This window comes from Pyrgilauda ruficollis, unplaced genomic scaffold, assembly GCF_017590135.1.
Source record: "Pyrgilauda ruficollis isolate IOZ18807 unplaced genomic scaffold, ASM1759013v1 scaffold549, whole genome shotgun sequence".
Lineage (NCBI taxonomy): Eukaryota > Metazoa > Chordata > Aves > Passeriformes > Passeridae > Pyrgilauda > Pyrgilauda ruficollis.
This window is the reverse complement of record NW_024527144.1, coordinates 3,882-28,124: the sequence shown is the minus strand read 5'-3', so window position 1 is coordinate 28,124 and position 24,243 is coordinate 3,882. Positions and strand designations below refer to the sequence as shown.

General features: G+C 41.8%; 1 protein-coding gene across 1 annotated transcript; it reads left to right on the top strand.

Moving 5' to 3' along the window:
• Positions 1-485: 485 nt before the first annotated feature.
• Positions 486-23,941, top strand: LOC121360891 (DDB1- and CUL4-associated factor 12-like). Its single transcript, XM_041481009.1, has 8 exons — positions 486-569; positions 2,019-2,225; positions 3,476-3,536; positions 5,214-5,407; positions 5,600-5,665; positions 11,947-12,109; positions 22,679-22,863; positions 23,620-23,941. Exons 1-8 carry the CDS (start codon positions 486-488, stop codon positions 23,776-23,778), a joined length of 1,119 nt encoding a protein of 372 aa, XP_041336943.1. The 3' UTR covers positions 23,779-23,941.
• The last annotated feature ends 302 nt before the right edge of the window (positions 23,942-24,243 follow it).

Sequence of the window (24,243 nt, the reverse complement as noted above, 5' to 3'; positions counted from 1 at the left end):
GGATGGATGGATGTTGAAAGATGTATTTGAGGAGAAAAGGCAGAATATGTAACTTAATAGTTTCCAATAGATGGCTCCTGAGGTACAGATAGGATGGCAATGCTGAGGACGCATACCAGGTTAGTTTCATGACCAGTGGTTCTATCATATCATAGGCCAGTATTACAAAGTACAACAAAATGATAACCTTGGTCTAGGCCTCAAGGATGATAAACATCACCATAGTGTGAAAAACGCCAATCACTTGTTTTTAGAATTTCAAAAGTTTAATAGTAATAAAATGGTTATAAAAATAGTAATATAATTGGAGTAATAAAAATTTGGACAATTAGGATTTAGGACAATACGAGACAATAAGAACAAAGAGTTATGGACAGTCCAGGTTCCTCTTTCTGGGCAAAATAAGCCTGAAAAAGGACACCTGTTAACAGAGGATTAACCCTTAAAAACAATAGCCTGTTGCATATTCATACAATTCATACATGATGCATAAATTCCATTCAAACAAAGAATTCTGTCTGGTCATCGTCAACTTCTTAATCCTGAGGGTGTCTTCAGGGCTGAGCGAGGTGGGAAGAAGTTAGTTTCTTCTGATAAGACAGCAATAAATTCTTTTTCTCTGAATGATTTAGGTGTCCTGTGGCTGCTATCTTGGTGCGAGTCCTCTTTTTAAGAAAAAGTGTCTTACATAGCATAGTTTCTATTTTAACATTATGCTATAATCTAAAACTATATTTAACACACTACTTAAGAAAATCAATACAGCATAACTTTCTAACATAACATATATAATATTCATTTTAATATTTGTGAAAAGCCAATAATAAAATATGCATTTTTCACAACAGGGAAGACATACTGCTAGTAAAGTGTCACACAACACAACTCTGAGAAAAAGTGCAACAACTGTGAGAGTAAATAAATCAGCATTGTGACTCATGACTATTAAACTAATATAATGAATGCTGATAAGAAATTTGTTTTAACATGCTTTGGTCAGATCTGTCATTGTCTCAATCCTTTGAGCCCCATTTTGGGTGCCAAAATGGACTGTTGTGGTTTAACCCCAACTGGTGGCAGCTAAGTACCACACAGCTATTCACTCACTTTCCCCCCCCCCCCCCCCCCCCCCGGGGGGGGGGGGGGGAAACACTCGCCGAGCGGCGACGCCGCCGCTCGGCACGGGGTCGCCCGCGCTCGCGGTCCTCCGCCGACGGAGGGACCGCCGAGCGCTCGCCCCAGACGGGCGGGCGGCCGGGCCAGGGACGTCCGGCGGACGGCGCCGCCGGTGCGTTCGAGGAGAAGGCCCCCCCCCCCCCCTTCCCTGGATGGATGGGGAGGAAAATTGGAAAAAATGTAAAACCTGTGGGTTAAAATAAGAACAGTTTAGTAATTGAAATAATGTAAAATATTATTGTTATAATAAGAAAAAAAGAAATAAAATCCAAGAAACAGAAGTGATGTACAATACAATTGCTTACCACCACTGAACCATGCCCAGTCCATCCCCCAACAGTGATTGGCAGCTCCCAGCAAATCCAGCAAATCCCAACCCCCTGCTTTATATACTGACCATAATGTTCTATGGTATGGAATATCCCTTTGGCCAGTTTGGGTTAACTGTCCTGGCTATGTTCCCTCACAGCCTCTTGTGCACCTGCTCGCTGATACAGAATGGAAAACTGAGAAGTCCTTGATTTAAAGTAAGCACTATCAAGCAGCAACTAAACATCAGTGTGTTATCAACATTATTCTCGTACTAAATCCAAAATACAGGACTATACCAGCTACTAAGAAGGAAGTTAACGTTATCCTAGCCAAAACAAGGATGGATGATTAAAGTAAAACCCACAGTTATTTAATTTAGTTGTTTTAAGAAGGAATGTATGCATTTTTCAACCATATTTGCCGCATTTGTGGATTCTACATTTAAAAGAATGTTAGTTCAAAATAGGGAGGATATTTGACCACCTTGGTTATCTGTGTGATAATGACTTGTATCTGCTTTTTTCCTCCAGTTATTTGTAATAGATGTCCAGACTGGTCAAATTACCAAGATTCCTGTTCTGAAAGATCGTGAACCTGGCATGGTGAACCAGCAGGGATGTGGTATTCATGCCATTGAGCTCAATCCCTCAAGGACCTTTCTTGCCACAGGTGGAGACAACCCCAACAGTCTTGCAATTTATCGTCTGCCTACGCTTGATCCTGTGTGTGTGGGAGATGTAAGTGGGAGTATTTGGGGAAAGTTTATTCTGTCCCAAGAATTACTACTTTGAAGTGCGTAAGGTCAAAGCAACTTTAAAATTTGGGAGTTTTGTAGTGGAGAGTGAATTTCTGAAAGCTTGAAAATATTCCTGATCAAGTTGTCTTTTTTGACAAGATATCTTAAATATGAATGAGTACATAAATATGTGAGAGGATTCTCAGGGTTCTAAGTCAGATTTCTTCTTTCTTATCCTCATTCAGGTCTACTTCAGATTACTTTTAAGCATTGAAAATGTAACAAAATCTTCACTGTCAAAGTCTAATTGGGATGATGATGTTCTCTGAAATTTAGCTTTAGTGAAAAAGCTCATTTGAGAAGTTGTAAAGATGATTCAAGGCTTTCCCTTATCCAGTGCAGCTTATATGTGTATTATTCCACAGGTAGAACTTGGCTTTAAGGAGTAGTTCTAACCCAGTGGCTTGTGGCAGTTTGATAGACTTTGGTACTGGTTTTATTTTTGAAACATCATGAGGCCTTTTTAAAACAGCCAATCTTAAAAAGAAAATAGCTGAAATGGATATAGTGGTGTCCTGTAAGCACTTCACTCTTATTTTTCCTTTTTGATTCAGGACTTCACATAGACGTTAACTACAACAGCAGAGCTCGGGTCAGAGTTTCTGCAGTAGCAGATAACCAGCTGCAGAAAGGCTTGACTCTGAAGATTTGCATGACTTGTTATTCGTGTGCCACTGTGACTGCAGTTTTTCAAACAGAACTAGATCCTTAGGTCTTTTTTTTATACACAGGCTTCTCACCTTCTGAGTAAAAGATTCTTGAAAATTTAATCAGTAGGTCATATATTTGAAACATAATTTTTTTGTTTCTTTTTAGGGATGTGCATTTGAGGAAATAAAAATAAGCAGCTACTTTATAGAAGTAAAGAACACTGCTTTCAAAATGGAAAAAATCCAAGTCCTTAGAATTGAGATTAATTTGTCCTTGGTCATAGATCTGTTTTTCTATCACCTAATTGCTCTCTATTAATTATACATGTCAAAATCAATAAAAGTTAAAATTACTGTTAGGTACTTAAACTGCTCCAGCTTGATAGTGGAATATTATTTATATGTTTTTAGCATAGGTCTGTCTTTCTGAGTTTGCACTTAAGTATTCTTCACTTTGATATTTTTTTGTCTGCCTTGAGACCACTGCAGAATATAATGGCACAGAAAATCTATCTTTTTTTTTATTTTTTTTTTCTTTTAGGATGGACATAAGGACTGGATATTTTCAATTGCATGGATAAGTGATACTATGGCTGTTTCTGGTAATGTTAATTTTTAATTTTTTCCCCCCAGAATTTTATACTGATGTACAGCACTTGATAGGTCTTAGGGAAGCACCTTTAGAAGGGATTTGGAACCATTTGGAACTACTTTGCCTATTTAAACCATTCTTCGTCTTAGTACAGCACTTTGCTTTTTTTAATTTTTTTTTAATTTGTTGAGCCCTGCTCTAGATTGTACTTTTTTTTTCTAGTATTAGAGGGAATACTGTTGTCTTTACAGTAGGTGTTGACATGAGAGGGTGTCTTAACACAGTAAGTTTAAGGGAAGGATTCTACACCAGAATAATTTCAAGAGGGGTGTTGGTTAGTTAATAACTTTGAATACAACTGAACAGTACTAGTTTCCTGAAATCCTATGGAAGACTGATTAATGAAAACTCAGTTTGTTTTATCAAGCTATCAGTAAAGTTGTGTGTGTGTATGTATATATATAGGCACACATACTGTGGGAACTAATACAGACGGTTGTAATAGAAAAGGTCAATTACTGACTTTTTAGTCAGTGTAGTTGGATAATCAGTGTAACTTCATAAAGTATTACTTACCTTGAGTAAAAGCAGCAATATGCCATTGAATTAATGTATTAGTTTACTGTCTTTCTGTGCTGAGAGGGTTTAGTATTTCATACAAGGAGGTGTCAAACTGCAGGTGACAGAAAATCTTAACACTCTCATATAAAAATCAAATGCTTCAACTGATGATTCAGTAATATAAAAAAACCAAAAGCTAACCCTTGAGTTGATCCTTGCAATTCTCTAACCCAAATATCTGCATTAAAAAACCCATTAAGTGACATTGTGTAGGGAAGAAATGGAGGTACATGTCAAATCTATCAGAGCTGACTTAAATGAAAGTGAGTTGACTAAACACCAGAAGGGATGGGTATAGGACCTTGGATTAAACATGTATTGATCTTTGAACCAAAGGCATTTAGCCTTCTTCATCCAGTATTGTTGGTCTTACTGATTCATATTTTGTATAATTATCTTCAAATTCAGTAGAAAAATAAAATGAGTTCTTGCTTGTTTGGCCTCAGTTCCTGTGTTACATTCTTTAAACAAGAGGTTGAATGAGTTGAATTAACAGTAAATTTGATTTAAATTGGTGCAAATTGTGGTTTTAAATATGTTTCTGTTCAGTTCACTAATGTGTGTGTACATATCCATAAACATACTGTCAGAAATCAAACTATCTAGAATTGGTATAAACCCCACTGAGTTTTCTTGTAGGTTTTTGTATTGGTTTAACAGACTGTCAGTCTTGGCCTCAGTAAGCCAGGCTCAGACTGAACACATAGGCTATTCAATTGCCTCTGAGTTTATTCTACATGTGACTCTCTAATGGTGATTGTTATACAGGATCATGGTTTTTTGATGCATCCTAATCAGTTTGAAAACAGATGAGGTGATCTAGCTGATTGGAAACCATGTAGACAAACCAGTTGACAATAAGTTCACAATGTTATGAACTTAACAGCTTAGTAAAATCATGATTTTGTTAATAATAATTAATATATAGGCACCAACTGTGTGTTAAGTTAGATTAAATTAATCTAAAGTATCCTTTCTTTTTTAAGACCTCATTGTTTATTGCAGTTCATTTTTTAAAAAGGAGAATTATGTATATTTGAAATGCTGTTATGGACTACTTATTCAGGTTCCCGGGATGGTTCGATGGGTCTCTGGGAAGTCACAGAGGATGTGTTATCCAAAAGTGATGCCAGGCATAATCTCTCTCAAGTTCCTGTCTATGCCCACATAACACACAGGGCTCTGAAGGATATTCCTAAGGAGAACACCAATCCTGACAACTGCAAAGTCCGAGCATTGGCTTTCAACAATAAGAACAAGGTCAGTGAGATAAGCAAGACAGTTGAGTAGTCCTAAAACTGTCCATATATATTTGAAAAACAAAAAAGTCATCTAAATAAAATATACTAGAGAAGCAGCCTGGAGTGTGAGTTTGCAAGGACATCTATAATACAAAAACTAACTCTTACCTTTTTTTTTCTTTTTTTTTTTTTTTTCTTTTTTTCATAATAGGAACTTGGAGCTGTGTCCCTGGATGGGTATTTTCATCTTTGGAAAGCAGAGCACACACTATCAAAGGTGCTTTTCTGTTGGTATAAAACTTAAAACATTGCTTTGCATTGAAGGCTGTTCACTATTCTTTATTTCCTATAAATGCTTGAAGAAAGAGCAGCAGTGTTTGTAAAACACTGTCCTGGTTCTGGCCAAGACAGGGTTAATTTTTGCAGCAGCCAGGAGGGGCACAGCCTGGACCCTGGGGTTATTAAATACCACCTCACACCAAGTGTAGAGGGAATGGAAGGGGGTGGCATTTTTCCAGTTTTGCTGGGGTGTATGGTTGGGTGGTGCCAGGTTCTACATAGTGAGAAATCACGTGTGAATCATTCGCTTGTCTTGTACACACTGCTATCAGTATTGTTCTTGTTTGGTTTTTTTTTTTAATTTAGTTGCTGTTTCTAGTAAATTGTTCTTGTCTCAACCCGTGATCTTTACCTTTTTTTGCCTCAAATTCTCCTCCCCATCCCACCGCAGGGGGAAGTGAATGAGCAGTGCATGGTCTGGGGTGATTCAATGGGAACAGTAAATTGGGAAATACCATTCCTAAACCATGACAGTCAATTTGGCACCCAATGTGAGGCATGAAGCATTGAGATAACAACACATCTGACCAGAGCAGGATGGAAACAAATTTGATCTAAGCATTTGTATTAGGTACGGAGCCACTGGTTACAACATTGCTTGATCTGTTCACATTATGGTACCTAACCCTGTATATGTTCCCCTATGTGCTCCTCATGGTGCTCTTTTTCAGAGCAGGGAGAGGGATCAGGATTGCTTTATTGCTGTACTGTGGGATATCAGTTTATGACATGATAATATCAAGGGCAATGAGGGATGTGTCTTGAGTGCTGCTCTCCTGCATTTGCCTTGGGTGCTACTTCTGGGAATTCATTAATAATTGTACTGTCTGTAGGGAGAACAGGGGAGGATGATTTGCCCCAGCTTTTCACACCCTTTTCCTCCTTCAGGTTTGTTACAACAGCTTGTGAGAATTTTGAATTTCCTTTGGATGCTAAGGAAGGTGCATGTTCTTGTTGCTATGTCTACTCAGTACATGTTTAGAATTATGAAAGAGACTTCTAGTATGGTCATTCAGAGATCTGCCTGGAGGGTGGATAGTCATGAGTGGCATGGAATGTGGAAGAAAATGGGACAGTTTCAGAGGACTTCTGTACTCCAATGGTTTGGAAGTTCACCCCTGAACAGGACCCTGATGAAGTGGCAGAATATTTGAAAGGAAAATGCTGTGGTGATTCCAGAGAGGCACAAAGTAATGCAATGTGCTGGGCCCTGGCAACTGTTTACCAGATACCACTCGTCACTAGACAGCACCCTCATGGGGAGGAGGAGGAAAGCAGAGCAACTGCCTCTGTGGCCACTCAAACTGCAGCTGAACCAGAGGAACAACACATGCCGGTAGCAGTCATACCTATATAGGAAAAGAAATGCAAGACCAAATCAGTTTGCATAGTGAGGGACGAAGAGGAAGTAGGGCCCTCAGAACAGGAGGAAGAAGCAGGGACAGAGATAATCACCCAATCCCTATCCCCAGGTGAGCTGCACGATATATGAAAATATTTCAGCCACCAGTAGGGTGAGCCCTTGGTGACCCGGCTGCTCTGATGCTGGGATAGCACAACCCACAGTTGGAAATTAGAGGATAGTGAAGGCAAGAAACTGGGATCCCTTTCCAGGGATGCAGGTATTGACAACAGCATTGGGAAAAGGACAGAAATCCTCAGCCTCTGGAGGCGACTCCTGTCAAGTGTGAGGGAAAGATATCTTTTCAAAGAGGATTTATCAGTACACCAAGACAAGTGGAACACCATGGAGCAAGATATCCAGTACCTGAGAGAATTAGCTGTGCTGGAGATACTCTATAGATATTCAAATAACAAGCAGTCCCCTGTAGATCCAGATGAAGTCTAGTCACATACAACCCATGTGACACAAGTTCCTATGGGATCATGCCATTGTCATATACCAACTCATTGGCAGTGATGTCATGGACAGAAGGAGAACAAACAGTGGATAATTTGGTTGCCCAACTCTGGCAATATGAGGAAAGTCTCTCTTCCTCCCTGTGGGCCTGCATCTCAGCTGTCCAAGGATGTCCAGCAATTTAAAGAGGAAATGTCCTATGCCCTGCCAGTACAGGCCAGAGTCTGCTATTAAGAGTAAGTACGCCCCTGCTCAAGAAAGAGAGGGAATACACCACAAAGTAGGTAACCTGTGGTTTTACCTGCATGACCACAGAGAGGACATGAAGAAGTGGGATGGAAAACCCACCTCTGCCCTAGGAGTCATGGGTATGTGAGTTGAGAGGAAGAACAACCACCACGGGTAATTCTTCAAGGAAAATTCTGCTCCAGTTTCCAGTGGGCAGGTCCTCAGACAGAATGAAAGGTGCTGATGTTACTTCCAAACCTCCTGAAGGGACCTGTGGTTGATCATAATTATAAGAAGTGAGCAATGAGTACCATGACCAGAACTAGAGGCGCCCTGTCTCCAGCCTGTTGGAGGAAAGGGATAATCAGATCTACTGGACTATGTGGATCTAATGGCCTGGCACATCAGACCCACAAGAGTACAATGCTTTAATTTACACTGGTGCACAATGTACCCTGATGCCATTGAGATATGTAGAGGCAGAATCTATCTCTGTTTCTGGGGTGACTGGGGGATCCCAACACCTGACTGTACTGGAAGCTGAACTGAGCCTGGGTGGGAATGAATGGCAAAAACACCCCATTGTGACTGGCCCAGTCACCCCGTGTACCCTTGGCATAGATTACCTCAGGAGAGGGTATTTCAAGGACCCAAAAGGACATTGCTGGGTTTTTGGGATAGCTGCTGTGAAGACAGAGGAAATTAGGCAGCTGAATACCTTGCTTGGTCTCTCAGAGGATCCTTCTGCTATGGGACTGCTGAGAGTCAAAGAAGAACAGGGTACTGATCACTATCATAACAGTGCACTGTCGACAATACTGCACCAACCAGGATTCTGTGACCCCCATCCACAAGATGATTCGTGAACTGGAGCGCCAGGGAGTGGTCAGTAAGACCCACTCATCCTTTAATAGCCCCATGTGTCCAGTATGTAAGTCCAATGTAGAGTGGAGACTGACAGTGGATAATCGTGGCCTGAACGATGTACAACCATCACTGAATGCTGCTGTGCCAGGCATGCTGGAACTTCAGTATCAACTGGAATCAAAGGCAGCAAAGTAGTGCCGCCATCAATATTGCCAATGTGTTTTTCTGCATTCTTTTAGCAGCAGAGTGCAGGCCCCAGTTTGCTTTTACCTGAAGGGACATCCAGTACACCTGGAACCACCTGCCCCAGGGGTGGAAGCACAGCCCCACTATTTGCCATGGACTGATCCAGACTGCATTGGAAAAGGGTCAGACTCCAGAACACTTGCAATACATTGATGACATCATCGTATGGGGCAACACAGCAGAGGAAGTTTTTGAGAAAGGGGAGAAGATAATCTGGATTCTCCTGAAAGCATGTTTTGCCATAAAGCAAAGTAAGGTCAAGAGACTTGCCCAGGAAATTTAGCTTTTAGGAGTAAAATGGCAAGATGGACAATATCAGATTCCAATAGATATGATAAGCAAAATAGCAGCTATGTCCTCACCAACCAGCAAAAAGGAAACACAGGCTTTCCTAGCACTGTGGGTTTTTGGAGAATGCATATTCCAGATTACAGTCAGATTGATTGTAAACCCTCTCTATTACATGACCTGGAAGAAGAATGATTTCAAGTGGGGTCCTGAACAAGAACAAGCTTTTGAACAAATTAAACCAGGAGAGTGTTCATGCAGTAGCCTTTGGGCCAGTCAGGACAGGACAAGATGTGAAAAATGTGTTCTATACCACAGCCAGGGAGAATCATCCTTCCTGGAGCCTCTGGCAAAAAGTACCCAGAAAGACTCAAGGATGACCCCTGGGGTTCTGGAGTCAGGGATACAAAGGATCCAAGGTCTGTTACACTCCAACTGAAAAAGAGATACTGGCAGCTTATGAATGGGTTTGAGCTGCTTCAAAAGTGATTGGCACTGAAGCACAGCTCCTCCTGGCACCCTGACTGCCAGTGCTGGGCTGCATGTTCAAAGAAAAAGTCCCTTCCACACATCATGCCACTGATGCCATGTGGAGCTAGTGGATTGCTCTGATCACACAATGAACTCGAATAGGAAACCACAATCACCCAGCAATCTTGGAAGTCATTACAAACTCGCCTGAAGGCAAAAATTTCAGACTAATTTCAGAGAAGAAGAAGGTGACATGCTGAAGAGGCCCCACCATATAATCAGATAGCAGAAAATGAAAGGCATTGTTCTCTCTTTACTGATGCTTTCTGCCGTATTGTAGGGATACATCAAACATGGAAAGCAGCCATATGGAGTCCTACATGGAGAGTTGCAGAAGCTACCAAGGGACAAGTTGGATCAAGTCAGGTTGCAGAGCTGAAAGTCATTCAGCTGGCTTTAGGTATCGCTGAATGAGAGAAGTGGCCAATGCTCTACCTCTACACTGACTCGTGGATGGTAGCAAATGCTCTGTGGGGGTGGCTGGACCAACAGAAAAAGACCAGTTGGCAGCATAAAGGGAAACTCATCTGGTCTGCTGAATTGTGGCAAGACATCACTGCTCAGGTAGAAGTTGGCTTTTCAAACATTGTTATACACATTTAGTGAAGTCCACCTGGTTAGTTAACTCTAGAGGCTCTACCAATCAAGCTGGCTCTGCCCTATCAAAACCACCATATACCATAGAAGGGGATAAAGTCCCTGTGGTGCATATGAGAAATGTGTTGGGGAAGACAGTTTGGATCAGTCCTGCCTCAAGGAAAGGCAAATCCATCTGTGGGATTGTTTTTGCTCAAGGACCTGGGTGCATTTGTCACGTAATGCAAAGGGATGGAGGAATGCGATGTGTACCTCAAGGGGATTTGATGTCTGGGTGAGAACAGCCTGTAATGTTGAATTGTTTAATATTGGTTGCTGAATGCCACTGCCACTGTGTTCCATAACTACTGTGGACAATCAGGATCGATTGCTCCAGATACACCAGTCATGAGCTCCTGATGCAGCAAACAGCCGACAGCACACCAGCTCTCTCTCCTGTCTTGGAAGACATTTTGAATGGACAGCCATTGACTAAGGGAATGGTACCTATGCTTGTGTGTGTGTATATATATATATATATATATATAACATGTAGGATCTGGGTGTGATTTAGATGGTATCGAATAAGGGTTGGATAATGTCCTGGTTCTGTCCAGGATAGGGTTAATTTTTGCAGCAGTTGGGAGGGGCACAGTCCAGACCCTGAGATTATTCAATACCACCTCATGCCATGGGCAGAGGGGACAGCGGAGGGTGGTATTTTTTTGGTTTTTCTGGGGTGTACGGTCAGGTAGTGCTGGATTCTGTGTAGTGAGCAACCGCATGTGAATCGTTCACCTATCTTGTACACTCCGCTTTTAGTATTGTTGTTACTGTTCATTTTCTTCTTTCATTGCTGTTTCTAGTAAATTGTTCTTATCACATCCCATGACCTTTACCTTTTTTTGCCTCCAATTCTCCTCTTCAGCCCACTGCAGGGGAAGGTGGGGGGGAAGTGTGTAAGCGGTGTGTGGTCTGGGGTGATTCAGTGGGAACACTAAATTGGGGAATACCATTCCTAAACCATGACAAACACATAAATCTTTAAGTAAAATGCAATGTCCTAAAAATTAGAACTTGGGGAAAGAAACTTCCCGCTCACCCTATTTTTAAGGGTGAGAGGTGCTCTTAACTTTCTGCCAGTTCTGGGTGAGCTGAAGTGAGCTGTTCCATAGAGAGTATAATTGATACTTAATTAGAACCTTCATAAAGGAAGTTGCACTTATTTAAGTGTAATTATAGATCAAACCCACAAATATCTATACTACTGTATGAAGTAAGCTTTTTCAGCTGAGATCATGTCTGTGTACACCTGCTGAAGAAATAGCAGCTTAGAAAGATGTAAAACAATATGCCAAAATGTCCATTGTTCTTTGCTTAATACATGGTTCAGCCTTTATCATCTCAGTTTTGTTCAGATAAGGCATCTAATCTTCAGGGGTTGTTTTTTTTCTGGGTCAGGTTGCTTTTCTCTTAAACTTCTATCATTGTGATGAACTTATTTTTTATCTGCATTTTGGGTTTTTTCACTGCAACTTCCTTGAACATAGTTTACAGAATTGTTTTATTAGTGTTTTGTTCTCTTATCATAATGTGTTGATTTGTCTTTCCTTTGTTTCTAGTTACTTTCCACAAAGTTGCCATACTGCAGGGAGAATGTGTGTTTGGCTTATGGTCCGGAGTGGTCAGTGTATGCAGTAGGATCACAGGCACATGTCTCTTTTCTGGATCCAAGGCAGCCTTCCCACAATGTTAAATCTGTCTGTTCCAAAGAACGAGGCAGTGGTAAGAAACCTGTGAAAGGTGCTTCAAATGGTTTGCTTGCAGAAGTAGCTTTTAAGATGGCAGTAAGATAACCTTCCAATAAATATGAAGGTTTTTTCATGTGATAGACTAAATTATTAATAGCATATATAGGTTTTGTTTTTATGACATTATTCCTTGAGCAACCAACAAACCAAATGTAAAATCAACTCTGAAATCTAATGAAGGACAACATCAGTGTCTTTATGATCAACTAAATTGCATGCCATCCAAATATTACTGAACTTCTAAAAGTATGCATTTTACTTATTACTGAACTTCACTGTGCATTTTACTTCTGCATATTTTTTCCTGTGTCTTACTCTGTTTAACTTCATTTCAAAGCAAATCCAGTCTTTGTACCACTATTAATACTGTCTATTCTCACATTTTTCTCTGGGGACAGAAAAAAACCCATGTTGTCTGCTCTGTCCTATCATATTGGGAGTCAGTGCTGTGAGTGAATGCTTGCTTTGTCATTTTAAAGTCATGAGTGAGACACTTAATTGTCAGTGTGTATTTATTTGCTTTAAATATACAAAAGCTTACTCTTAAAAAAAAGTTTGCAGATTTTAGTGCTGTTTTCCTTTTCTGATGTGAATGTAATATGTCCAATTGAACCTCACACCTGGGTCAAGCCTGGGGGTTTGCAGGGTACATGGCCCCATAAGCTTCTTCCCATACCCTTTATTTTCAAGCATGAGAAGGCACTGTGCTGTGATGCCAATTGGAAACCATATTAATCCCAGAGTAATAAGTTGCTAGTCCTTATTTAACTTAACTCTAGGCATTCATCTCTTCATTGGGCAAGTTTATTTTAAAAAATGTATGTAGGCAAGGATTAGGAAATTTTTATTTATGTGGTTACTGGACTTTGAACTGTGCTGTCTAGATAAATGTCAGGGTCTGCTTCTTTTAGATACAGAAGTTTCTATAATATGAGAAAAGGTCATTTACCAGCTCGTGTTTGTCACTTGAGCATTTTGCCACCAACACCCCTGTTGGAACTCTAGTTTGGGAACCCTTGATCACTCCTCTATCATCTAACAAAAATTCTACAATACCACTGATTCCCACACCCATAAAGAAACTCAAAGTCCACAGTCTTCTGTGGGTGAAACACAAGGGTTGGAATCTCTGTGCAATCCACATCTGTGTGTCTTCTTCTCTGCTTGTGGAGTGGTCAGCATTTTCTTGCACTTGATAGAGTTTCACATTCTTCACTGAAATCCACCTGGACTCTGCACCTGTTAAAACACAAGCAAACCCACATCCCCGCAGGGGCTGGAGGATTTTCTCAAAATCCTGGAAGTGAAGAATGGGGCCTGATATGAGAAATAAAATATTGATCAGTTCTGTTTTGCAAAATTGCATAGAGACATGTAAGATAATGACATAAGTTGCTATTACTAATACTCTTTGGTTATGAGCATGAGGAAACATCAGAGCAAAACAATGCATGTAGTGAAGAAGAAACTAACAGTAATTAGGAATCAATCAGATAATGCACATAATCAATAACACATGCGAAATTATATAATTACTAAGCACTACGACACTGAACTGTCATCCCAGAGTCTGCAGCAGCTGATAAACCTCAAATCAGTAGAGAATTGGAAAATCATGTCTGGATAACGATTCTCCAAGCTCACTTTAAAAGTAGGTTCAGCTGTCATATATATAGAGGGTCAAATTGCCAAGCCAAAATGACTTGAATACTTTTTGATGCAGAAAACATCTGGGTTTATTGTCAATCATCCCATCAGAGTAGAGCTAGAGCTTGGCCAGAGCCCGAACTCTAATTGGTGGGTGTCACTTAACACATTTTAAAACAAGGCTCTTAAAAATAGCAGTTATGAGTAGCAGTTTAACCTTAGGGTTAAAAACCAAACCATCAAGTAATTTAATCCCTCCGAAGTTTCCTTCAGGATAGAGGTTCTTCGAACACAGCAAACCTGTTTTTCAAAGATTTGAAAGTGGTCACAGGCAGGATTATGAGCCTGGATCTGGACGCTGAGAGTGTGAAGGTGGAGGAAGTACAGCTGAATGAGAGACTGATTACCTAGTACAAAACCAAAACCTAAAGAAAGAAGTTAATGTTACAGCTGGACTCTCTGCTGGAGTACTTCTGTAATAATAACTGAAGAAAGCCACAAGACTAGCAGTCTGGATAAAGAAAACATATAAGCTGTTAGAAAACAAAAAGCAGGATCCTGAAGAGACACGTCTTGTAGGTGAACACACAAAGAGATGGTAAAACATGTGACAGCTGGCTGTAAATACCAGAACAATACCTTAATAATAATTCTTATCACAAAAATCGGTGAATTCATATTATATAATCAATATATTAGCAACAAGTGTTCAAAGGGGTTAAGACAACCCTTTTTTAAGCATTCATATAATATTAACAACAATCACTATTTATCAGTATCACCTATAGAAAACAGAAATAACAAAGCTTACAAGCTCGCTACCAGCAATCCCCAAATGTCAAATCATTGGGGAACCAGCTGATGACCCTACAGATAGGATCTGACTGAAGTTTCCCAAATATTCTGTCTTCAGAGAAATTTTGGGTAGTTGAATCATTACTAATACTTGTATTTTTACACAGTGGTTTCACTCGCTGGGAAACACTTTTCACAGTAAAATATTTCCATCTATGTAATATTTGGAATAGCACTGATTTGCATAGTGTCTCCCTTTTCTACATCTTGGGCAACGATGCAGTGCTGTTGCATTTCTTGCAGACTCTGGGCAATATTTTGTTATATGTCCAAATTTCCCACACTTGAAACATGGCCTTTTGGCGAGTTCTGCTGCTATTATTTCTGTGGAATTACCTTGTTGAGGAGTTACATGGAGAGCTGTGAGGGTTCTTGAAAGTCTTTCATCCTGTGCTTGAAGGAGTTTCCTGACCTGTTCTCCCCAAATGCCTGCTTGGATTGCTGCGATGTGCTGAGGTGTGCCCACCTTACTGCATTCCTCTATCATTTTAGTCATGGTTGGTCATGGTGGTTGACCAGGCATGGCACTAATTATACATTTGCACTCTGCATTGGCATTTGCAAAAGCGAGGCTTCGAAGCAGTTGTGGCTTCGCCGCTTCATCACTTACTTGTCTGTCCACTGCTTGTGTGAGACAATCGATTAATGAAGTGAAGGGCTCAGAAAGACCTTGCTTTATTTCTGTGTAAATGCCTTCTGGAGTTCCAACTGGTTGAATTTGCAAAATTGCCTTTCGTGCCGCCTCTTTAATGTCCGCAATCACATCTCGAGGCAACTCGGCTGACTGATCTTCAGGTTTGTCATGGGGTTCATCTCCCGCTAATTGAGCCAGTGTGAGAGCTGCATGCGGTCCTCCTGCATAACTATTTCTCAGTTGAAGGAGAGCCCTCTGCCATCTTGCATCCCACAGCAGGAGTTGTGAATCTGTAAAAATTGTCAAGGCAATGTACCTACAGTCAAAAGGTACCAAGTCATAATTGTTGAATGTGCCTCTCAAAAGCTGTTTGACGTATGGGGATCCCAAACTATTATTTTTCACTGCTTCCATCAAATCTTTGACCACATCATGATCCAGAGGTTCCCATATAGGATTTTCATTTTGTCTTGTGTATCTCACTGGCAATGCGATGCTATCTGTGTCTGCTATATCAAAGTCTCTTTCTTTCAGTGCTTTCTTCCTGATGTCTGCCCAGTTCATTGAACCGGACGTACCTCTTGAGACATTTCTGTTAAATGGAACCATATCCATCCCCATATTCTGTGGATTTGTAGTCTTCCAGGATGCACCTTCTTCTGGCCTGAAGGTTGCATGCATCCTATGCACCCCTCCCCCTCCTGTTTGAGGCATGGGGAGGGACATTTGTGGTGGTGCACACAGGGGAAATGAGGGTGCAATGGCTGAACCCGCCATTGGTGGCACTGCAGAGGGCACCGATGTAGATATGTAGGGAGTATTTACAGAGGATGCAGAAAGGGTGTTGCCATCTTGCCCTGGAAAGGAGGTTTGAGGAAAGTGTGCACCATGTTGTGGTAGGAATTCCTGAGCACATTTCCTGAGCTGGAGGAAGAGCTGCCATAAAAGTCTTTTGAAAATGGGAAAAGGTGTGGGCAAGTCATGGAGCTGGACTGTTGCCCTGGAAACCAAGCTGTTTGGGCAGGCATATGAAGTACTGGAGTGGTGCCTGTTGTGGTCCAAAAGATGGGTGGGGCCTGTGATGGTACAGGAATGCCTTGTGAGGCTGTGATGGTTATAATATTTTTGCTGCTGATATCTTGAGCTGGTGTGTTTTGTGCTCCTAAATCACTCATGGCTTGAGCTCTGTTCTCCTGACCAGTCTTTGGAATGTGTGCTGCAGCTGTTGTGTCTTGTCCCGACACTTCCCATTTACCTGGGAATATATTCATTGTATTCTGTTCACCTGAGAAGGGAACTGGAAAAGGTGCTTTGAGGGCTTGGCCTGACTGTGTTTCAAGCAGAGGTTCTGGGACTATGGTATTTAGTCTGTAGTGTGGTTGAACTTGCTGCAGTGGTACTGTTGTTCCACTTGGTGGCGCTGTTGCTGCATAGTTTGGTTGCGAGGATCCCGATCCGGGTCCAGGCTTCGCTCCGTGGATTGCAGAGGGACCGGTTGTTGCAGCTGCAGTCGCCGCCGGTGCCGGTGCAGCTGAGCTCTGCCATGGCTGTGTTCGGGCTGCAGCAGGCAGTCCCGAATCTGCAGTGACGAGTCCAGGGGCACAGCCATAGCTGTAGGTTCTGGCAGCCCCCACGGCGCGGCTGCCGCTTGGATGAAGGAAGGAGGGGCCCCGGGCAGACTCGGAGGCTGCGCAGTCTGGCGGGAAGGGTGGGCGAGGGGGAGATGACATCGTACCCACTCGATCCAGGTCCCGCCCATTGTACCGTGGGTTGGGGCTTGAAGGCGAATGGGGGTGGAACAAAGCTGACGTCATCCGGCCCTGAGCCCGCCCATGCTGAACGGGGGGGCTGGAAAGACGCCGCTGACGTCATTTTCGGGGCATAGGCGGGGGCAGGAGATGTGGGTGGACCGCCAAGTGGCAGGGGCGTTGCCACGGAAGCTCCGGAGGCAGGCTTAGCTGCCTGGAACGTCCCCCAAGGTGGGGAGCGGGGGTGGAGAAACGTGTGTTCCGGACCCCGCCGCTCCCGAGACATGCGCAGTTGTAAAGGATTCGAAAAATGCCATGTCTGTGATCCGATGGTCCCAAGAGCAATTTCAGTTTTGGAACGGCCCCGAGGTCCTTCCCGGGCTCTGCCTGGGTTGCACAACCCCGACCGCCCACCTCCCCCGTCCCCCGGGACGACTCCGTGCCCGCATTCACGGGGATAATGCCTTCCTCTTGTGATTCGGAGTGGGCAGTTTCTCCCGTGGACTGCGGGGGGGCAGGGGAGGCTGTGGAGGCTCCTGACTGCTGGAGAGTCTGCAGCTTCGGAGGAAGGGGCCGCGGGCCCCGGCTCTCCTGCCTGCAAGGGAAAGCCCTGCAGCCCCTGGGGTGTTTGCAAAGTACCTTTTGCAAGAGGTTTTTGGCATTTTGCCTCATGAATTACCTCATAAACAACTCTGCAGACTGACAGAAGACTCGCAGCCTTCTGGTCTTTGCGTGTCGCAGAATGATAGAGTTCCATATTAACATCCTCCCATAGATCTGGGTCAAATAAATCTTTAACTGTAACACTGGGGAATTCCTCCCTCACCCAGGATAAAGCTTCCAGTTCCTGCCTAGAGACCCGGACTGGATGCTGCCTCATCATTATCTCTAGATCATTAACGACATCCGCCTCTGTTTTCGAGAGGTTACCCCCCATTTTGGCTCCTTGACAGCTTACCCGACCCTAATGGGTCTGTCATCCTCGGGTATCTGTCCGTGCTCCAACCAGCAGCTCACGGAAATCTGGCTCCATTGTACCGGGTTTTCCAAGTGTCCGAGATGCCGAGATATTCACCTCCGGAGGAATTTTTCTGGCTTCTGGCTTTCTCTCAAGGAGAGTCCTGGCACAATCTCTTCCTGCCGAGTTTGCACTTTTACACGGGGGCACCAGTTTGTGGAAACCCTCCCCGAGGATCCCCCTGATGGGGAGACCCCTTAAAAGTTCTGTGCCAGTGTTGAGAGACGGATGGGACTTCTGATTTTTTCGGTCTTCAGGTTGTTGTTTATTTTTCTCTTATCAGAAGTTCAGCATGCTGTCTACATCTCAGACTTAGCGTACAAAGAGAAGGCACCAAAAATCACAAGACATACAGGTTTGATATAAAATTTCCATAGCCAAACCAAATTTTATTTCTATATCTTTTATTTAAAAAAAAAAACAAGCAAGCAGCGCTGGGTGTCTGGGGAGTCACCATTCCACTCACAGCACACATCACTACAAGTTCACCAGAGTATATATACTGTTTTTAAGCCTACAAAGCATTTTCCGGTGCTTGTGTTAGTCCAAATCAACAAATATCAATAAGCTGGGATCAGCAATTTCATAATCTTTCCAGGTGGTCGTTGGCTTCCTGTCCTTCTTGTGGTCATCTGGAGGGAGGCCTTACCGGTGTCTGCTACATGATTTTGTCAAGTGCATCAAGCTTTTTATTATACATAAGCATTTAGTTGCTTTGTTACAATATCCCTTTAGCTTTACCACAACTTCCTCTATTTTATTCTAAACATCAGTCATCTTGCTACCTCATCTCTTTACTATGCTTCTTCTATTTTGATGCTTTATTTGGCTATTCAGTCAAAAAGATTCAAAACCATTCTTTGTAGTTATCCCAGGGAACACATCCACTTTCGACACAGCAGATACAAGCATTTGCTGATGCATTGCCAATTGACATGAGTCACAAAAACATTTTTCACAGGTTCAAGGTCTTTTAAAGCTATTTTGTCCAATTAACTCTTAAAACATACTTTATTTCTACCTTTCTACCAATAACTAATTACTTGTCTGTCCACGCAACATCTGCATTGTGGTTCTTTCTAAGCAATCACTCTGTGCCACCAACACTGCAGAAAATGGAGTAGATGAAGAACAAGAAGGAGATCAGACAACGCCCAAAATCCTCCATCTTGTCTTCTATCTACCTCAGTACTACAAACCCAAAACTCTTAAGTTTTCCACCCTGTGATATTACACACTTCTAACCAACTACACACCTGTAATCCCAGTGCTATCACTCAATTTTGGAAGCCGGTTCCATGGCCTCAGGTCAAATGCAGTGCTCTCCTGGGGGTCAGTGCCTGTCAGCACAGAAAGTCTAAAATTCTCAGCATCTAGGGTTCCAACAGTCACCCTTCAGTATCATAGGGAAGAAATACCAGGACACTGGAGTGTGGTGCCCAGTGGTGACTGGTGGCTAAAAACTTCTGTCTTGAATTATGTGATCATCCCTGCTGAGGGGATGACCTATGTGTAGGGAGTATCTCTGGGGTGCTAGTTCATGTCTAGAGAAAACCTTTGTTCAATACTGTTTTCTATTCTGCAAAGTAGATTTTTTTGGTGTGTGTGGGTGGTGGTGGAGGCACTTAAGTAATATTAATTCCCAAGATACCGAGTGTTTCAACTTTCTGTTGATCTCACTGGGACTTGAAATGGTGCAACACCTCTAGAAAGTAGGCTGTTTATTGATTTGCAGACTAAAATCTGGGTTAACTTTTAAGTGCTTTAAAGTGTTACTTGAATGTGCTTTCAGCTTCTAAATACAACTGCTGGACATAAGTCCATATTAACTTCAGTTCATTAATGTTGTATACAAAAGCAGATCAGAGAAATGTCACTTAGTAAGACTGAAACTGGGGGTGTTTTTTACCTAGTATAACCCTGTCTCCTCTATGTGAGAAGGTTTTTAGTGCATCTTGTAAGAGTTGCTTTTCTTAGCAGCTGTACAGGAAAGTGCAGGCCCTGGACTGTAGTTCTTGATCTGTGAGAGTGACTGCTTTCTGCTTGATTGGCCTGCAGAGCAATGTTGTGTGCCCATGACTTTATAATCCTGAAGGTAGCAATGTTAATGCAGTGGACAGAGTTTGTACAGCACAGACTGTGTCTACTCTTTGTGTAGGACATGCTACTGCATCTTCATTTCCTTCTGGGATGTGTAGAGCTCCCTGCCTCTGAGGAGTAAGACTCAATTTGTTGACTCAAATAGTCCAGGCCTACAGGTGGTAGAGTGCTGGGAATGTAGAAAAGCTTACTGTGATCAGTTCTAGGCACAGGTGGTGCTTTTAGTTTGATGGTAATGATTAATCTGAGGTACTTCAGCCCCTTAGGATCCAATTTGAAGTGCTGTTCTTGAAAGCCTGTCCTAAACATCCACTTAGTAGTGGGTACAAGATGGATTCCTTCAGTTTTCCTTCAATTTTTTTGATTAGAGAAAGATTCACAGTTGTTCTGTATTTTATAGCTTTTTATTAATTAATTGCATTGAAAAGTATATGCCATCTCTTTCATATTCCATCTAAAGCAGTTAAGCAATAGAAGCAATAACCATGGGAATACAGAAGACAGAAAATTGATGGACTAAGTCCTTGAAGGGGGGGGCAAAACAAAGAGGATAATACCTTTCTTATACAGGATGTTTAATGATGAGATAATCAACCCCCAGTTTTGACTGGTTCTGTGGTGAGAACTTGCCCTAGTGATGAACTTTGCTCATTATAATAATAAAAAACACATCCCTACCTCAGGCACCCTCTACTCACAAAAAGACCACTACTCATCAAGCATGTGCCATGATTTCTTGGGACACTATGCCTTTAAATCAAAGCAGAGAAAGGATAAGCCAATAGAAACTTAGGCAAGTAGTGACTTAAGTAAGATGTGCTAATAGCCTAATGTTGTAACCTTATAAGTAGGCTTTTGTGTGCCTCAGTGTGCTGATTTTGTGGATCTACAACCCAGTACCCCTTTCTGGTCAGAGCTGTAAATAAATCAAGTACATTGACTCTGTGGGGATTGGCTTCTTGCACACCAGGTAAAAGAACCTGTTTTGGGACAACAATGAAGAGGAAGAGATGTCTCCCAACTTGCTCAGATGCATTTGTAGTTCTCTAAATTAGAGATTCAGCAGGTGTGAGACTTGCACAGTGGTTTCCCACCTATTAAGCCTGCAGCCAAGACTTCACCTCATATCTAGAACACAACAATGTGAACTTGCCTGTTCCGAGCGTGTTGAACAGATGCTGGTGGCTGTGGATGTAACATCAGGTTGTGGAGGTGGAAGAATGAGGATGTGTTTCTAGTTAGGACTCTGTACAGAGGGGAAGGGTAAACTACATCTACACCCCTTGGATGTCTGCTGTCACATGTACTGCTGGGTGTATTCCAGTATGTCACAAGTTTTGTGACGTTCAGCCCCACTTGGCACAGTGACAGCAGTTGACACATGGATGTATCTGGCCTAACTCACTCTTTTCCCTTCCTGTTTGAATGATTGTTTAGGCTGTAATTCAGTGATACTTTAAAGAGGGCTTAAAAAGCTGTAGGGTTTATAACCTGCCTTTATGTTGTACAGCAAAGAGAAGCATAGATGTGGTGGGGTTTAATCTGCATAGAAGAGTTGTTTGTGTTAGAGTACTTATACAGAACAAACCTTTTGCACAATAGAGATGACAAGACATTTTGCAAATTGCAAATTCCTACATACAGAATCTCCTCAAGACTATTTCCAAGGGAAGGAAGCTTAATCTGAATCTTAATCTGAAGATGAGGCTTCAGATTAAGATTTTGTGAAAACAAAATATATTCTTTTGCTCAATTTAATGGCATAACTGAATTGTGTTAGAATGTTTTGTTTGGATTGGAAACTTGTAGCTTCCCATGTGCTGGTGTAACATGGTGGTGCTTTGCTTGTAGTATTTTTAGTCTGTTGTTATTGCTGGGTAAATGCTAAAAGTACTAGCTATGAAGTAAGGTGTGCTGGTATGAGATTATTTGAGCAGGGACAGTCTCAAAACTATTTAAAATCCTGATCTGTCTTAGCAGCAAAGTGACTAGTGCTTATACTTGCTTACAGCTAGCCTCTTAACCAGCAGAATGCACTTGATAGCAGCTGGGACAGTAATTTTTCTCACATAGTCACTTATCACATCTTGGCAGATAGCTAGATAGGGTGTGAGCTTGTGGAGGGAATCAGTGTGTTCTTTCCTCTGTCTGCTGCCCACATACTAATGGTGTGTTCACTCAGAGGCTTGTGAACAAAACAAAATTACTCTTGATCCTTAATGGCTTGTGATCTTTGTTTATCTGTCAGAGCTGGGGCCTGCTGAGAATTAAGCTTCTTACTACACATCATCAGTGTATCTGATGGCATCAGAAAAGAAAGGAAGTAGTATATGTAATTGAAGCTGCTGTTTCAATAGCATCAATGAGATTTGTCTGCACTGCTCCATAGCAGTGTGTGGTCCAAACTTGTGTGTTATGGAGAATACTATTAGTTATTAGGTAGTTCCTCTTAAAGAAAATTTTAGACATCAAGCAGCAGCACTGCAGAGCCAAAGCATCCATTTTCCTTACTGCATTGTATGTCCCTTCTCTTTTTGACAGGTATTCGATCGGTGAGCTTTTACGAGCACATCATCACAGTGGGAACGGGGCAAGGCTCCCTATTGTTTTACGATATCCGAGCCCAGAGGTTCCTGGATGAAAAGCCCCCACATGCCTGCTATGGACAGAAGCAGAAATTAGGAGGAAGTGAAATTTTAAAGTTGACTACTGGGAAAGGTTGGCTGGTGAGTAGGTTGTAGTTGTAGGAAACCCTTTACACAGGAGTTTACACTGGTTCTTTTTGTAGTAATGGAAGCTATTATATGAAATGTGTCCCAGTCAAACAGTGATCATGTAATTAATAACTGTAATCTTGAAAAGCAAGAAGTGCTGCAGTATTGCTCTTTATAAAAGCTTTATGAAAGGGTATTGAATGATTGGTTGCTCAAGTGTAAGGCATACTGACTACTTTTTTTATGCACTGATTCATAAATGAACTAGATTTTATATCTTCATATTTTCTAATGCAATCTAACTTCTAGTTTTCAAAACCTCAAACACAAAATTAATTTCTTCCTTTAAAAATGTGCTACTCTAATGTGGTACTCAAAGCAAGAGAGATTTAATTGTGTGCAATATTAGAAACTGTCCTCCTGAGGTAATGCCATGGCAGGCACTTGAGTTCAATTTCCTGTATGTTATCATAAAGCAGTTAATGGCTTTGTCTAACTTTTCTCCATTATCCTTTGTATCACTGTGATGTAACTTTAAAAACTAATGAAACTTGATATCTTCCCTACCCTTCATCTCCCCCCTACAATGTTTGGCCCCAATGTCCCCAGAAAAAGCTTCAGGACAACATTGTTATTGATCTGTCTGAAGCTTCAGGAGTATTAACAGAGAAGATCCCTTTTTAGGCTCTGGAAACAACCTTCTGCTTTTGTGAAACAAGGTTTTGGGTTTGTTTGGCAGCAGTAATAATCTAAACTTTCCTTTAACAGAATCACGATGAAACCTGGAGAAATTATTTTTCTGACATACATTTCTTCCCAAATGCTGTTTATACCCACTGCTACGACTCATCTGGAACGAAACTCTTTGTGGCAGGAGGCCCCCTTCCATCAGGACTTCATGGGAATTATGCTGGTCTCTGGAGCTAATGATAACTCTTCATAAATGCTGATCTTGACACAGATTTCTACTTTTCTTTACCATTTTAAAAACAAAATTGTGTGATGCCATTGACTTCTGGTTTAAATGCAAGTTATTTTCCGGCAATTTTCTGTTGGTCTCCAACAGTCTTGTAAATGTTTTTGAACCATTCTTTTTGCATTAACCTGCTTGGTCTTTTATATGAAGGGGTTTTTAAATCCTTTTTTTATTGTATTTACTCCAAATGACTCTTCCTCCACATTTAGCCTGTCTTGGCCACATGCCTCCTCCTCTTTGCTGTGACATAGGATTCCTTCTTATAGTGTGGTTGCTGCTGGACTTTCTGTGAAAGTCTAGGGGCTGTGTGTCTTCAGATATTTTGTCAGTTCCATTACCTGAAGTGAGGACTACTTGTAATTTTAAAATATTAAAAATATTTGTAAGATATAAAGTAGTAGCTTATCTTTAGAGCC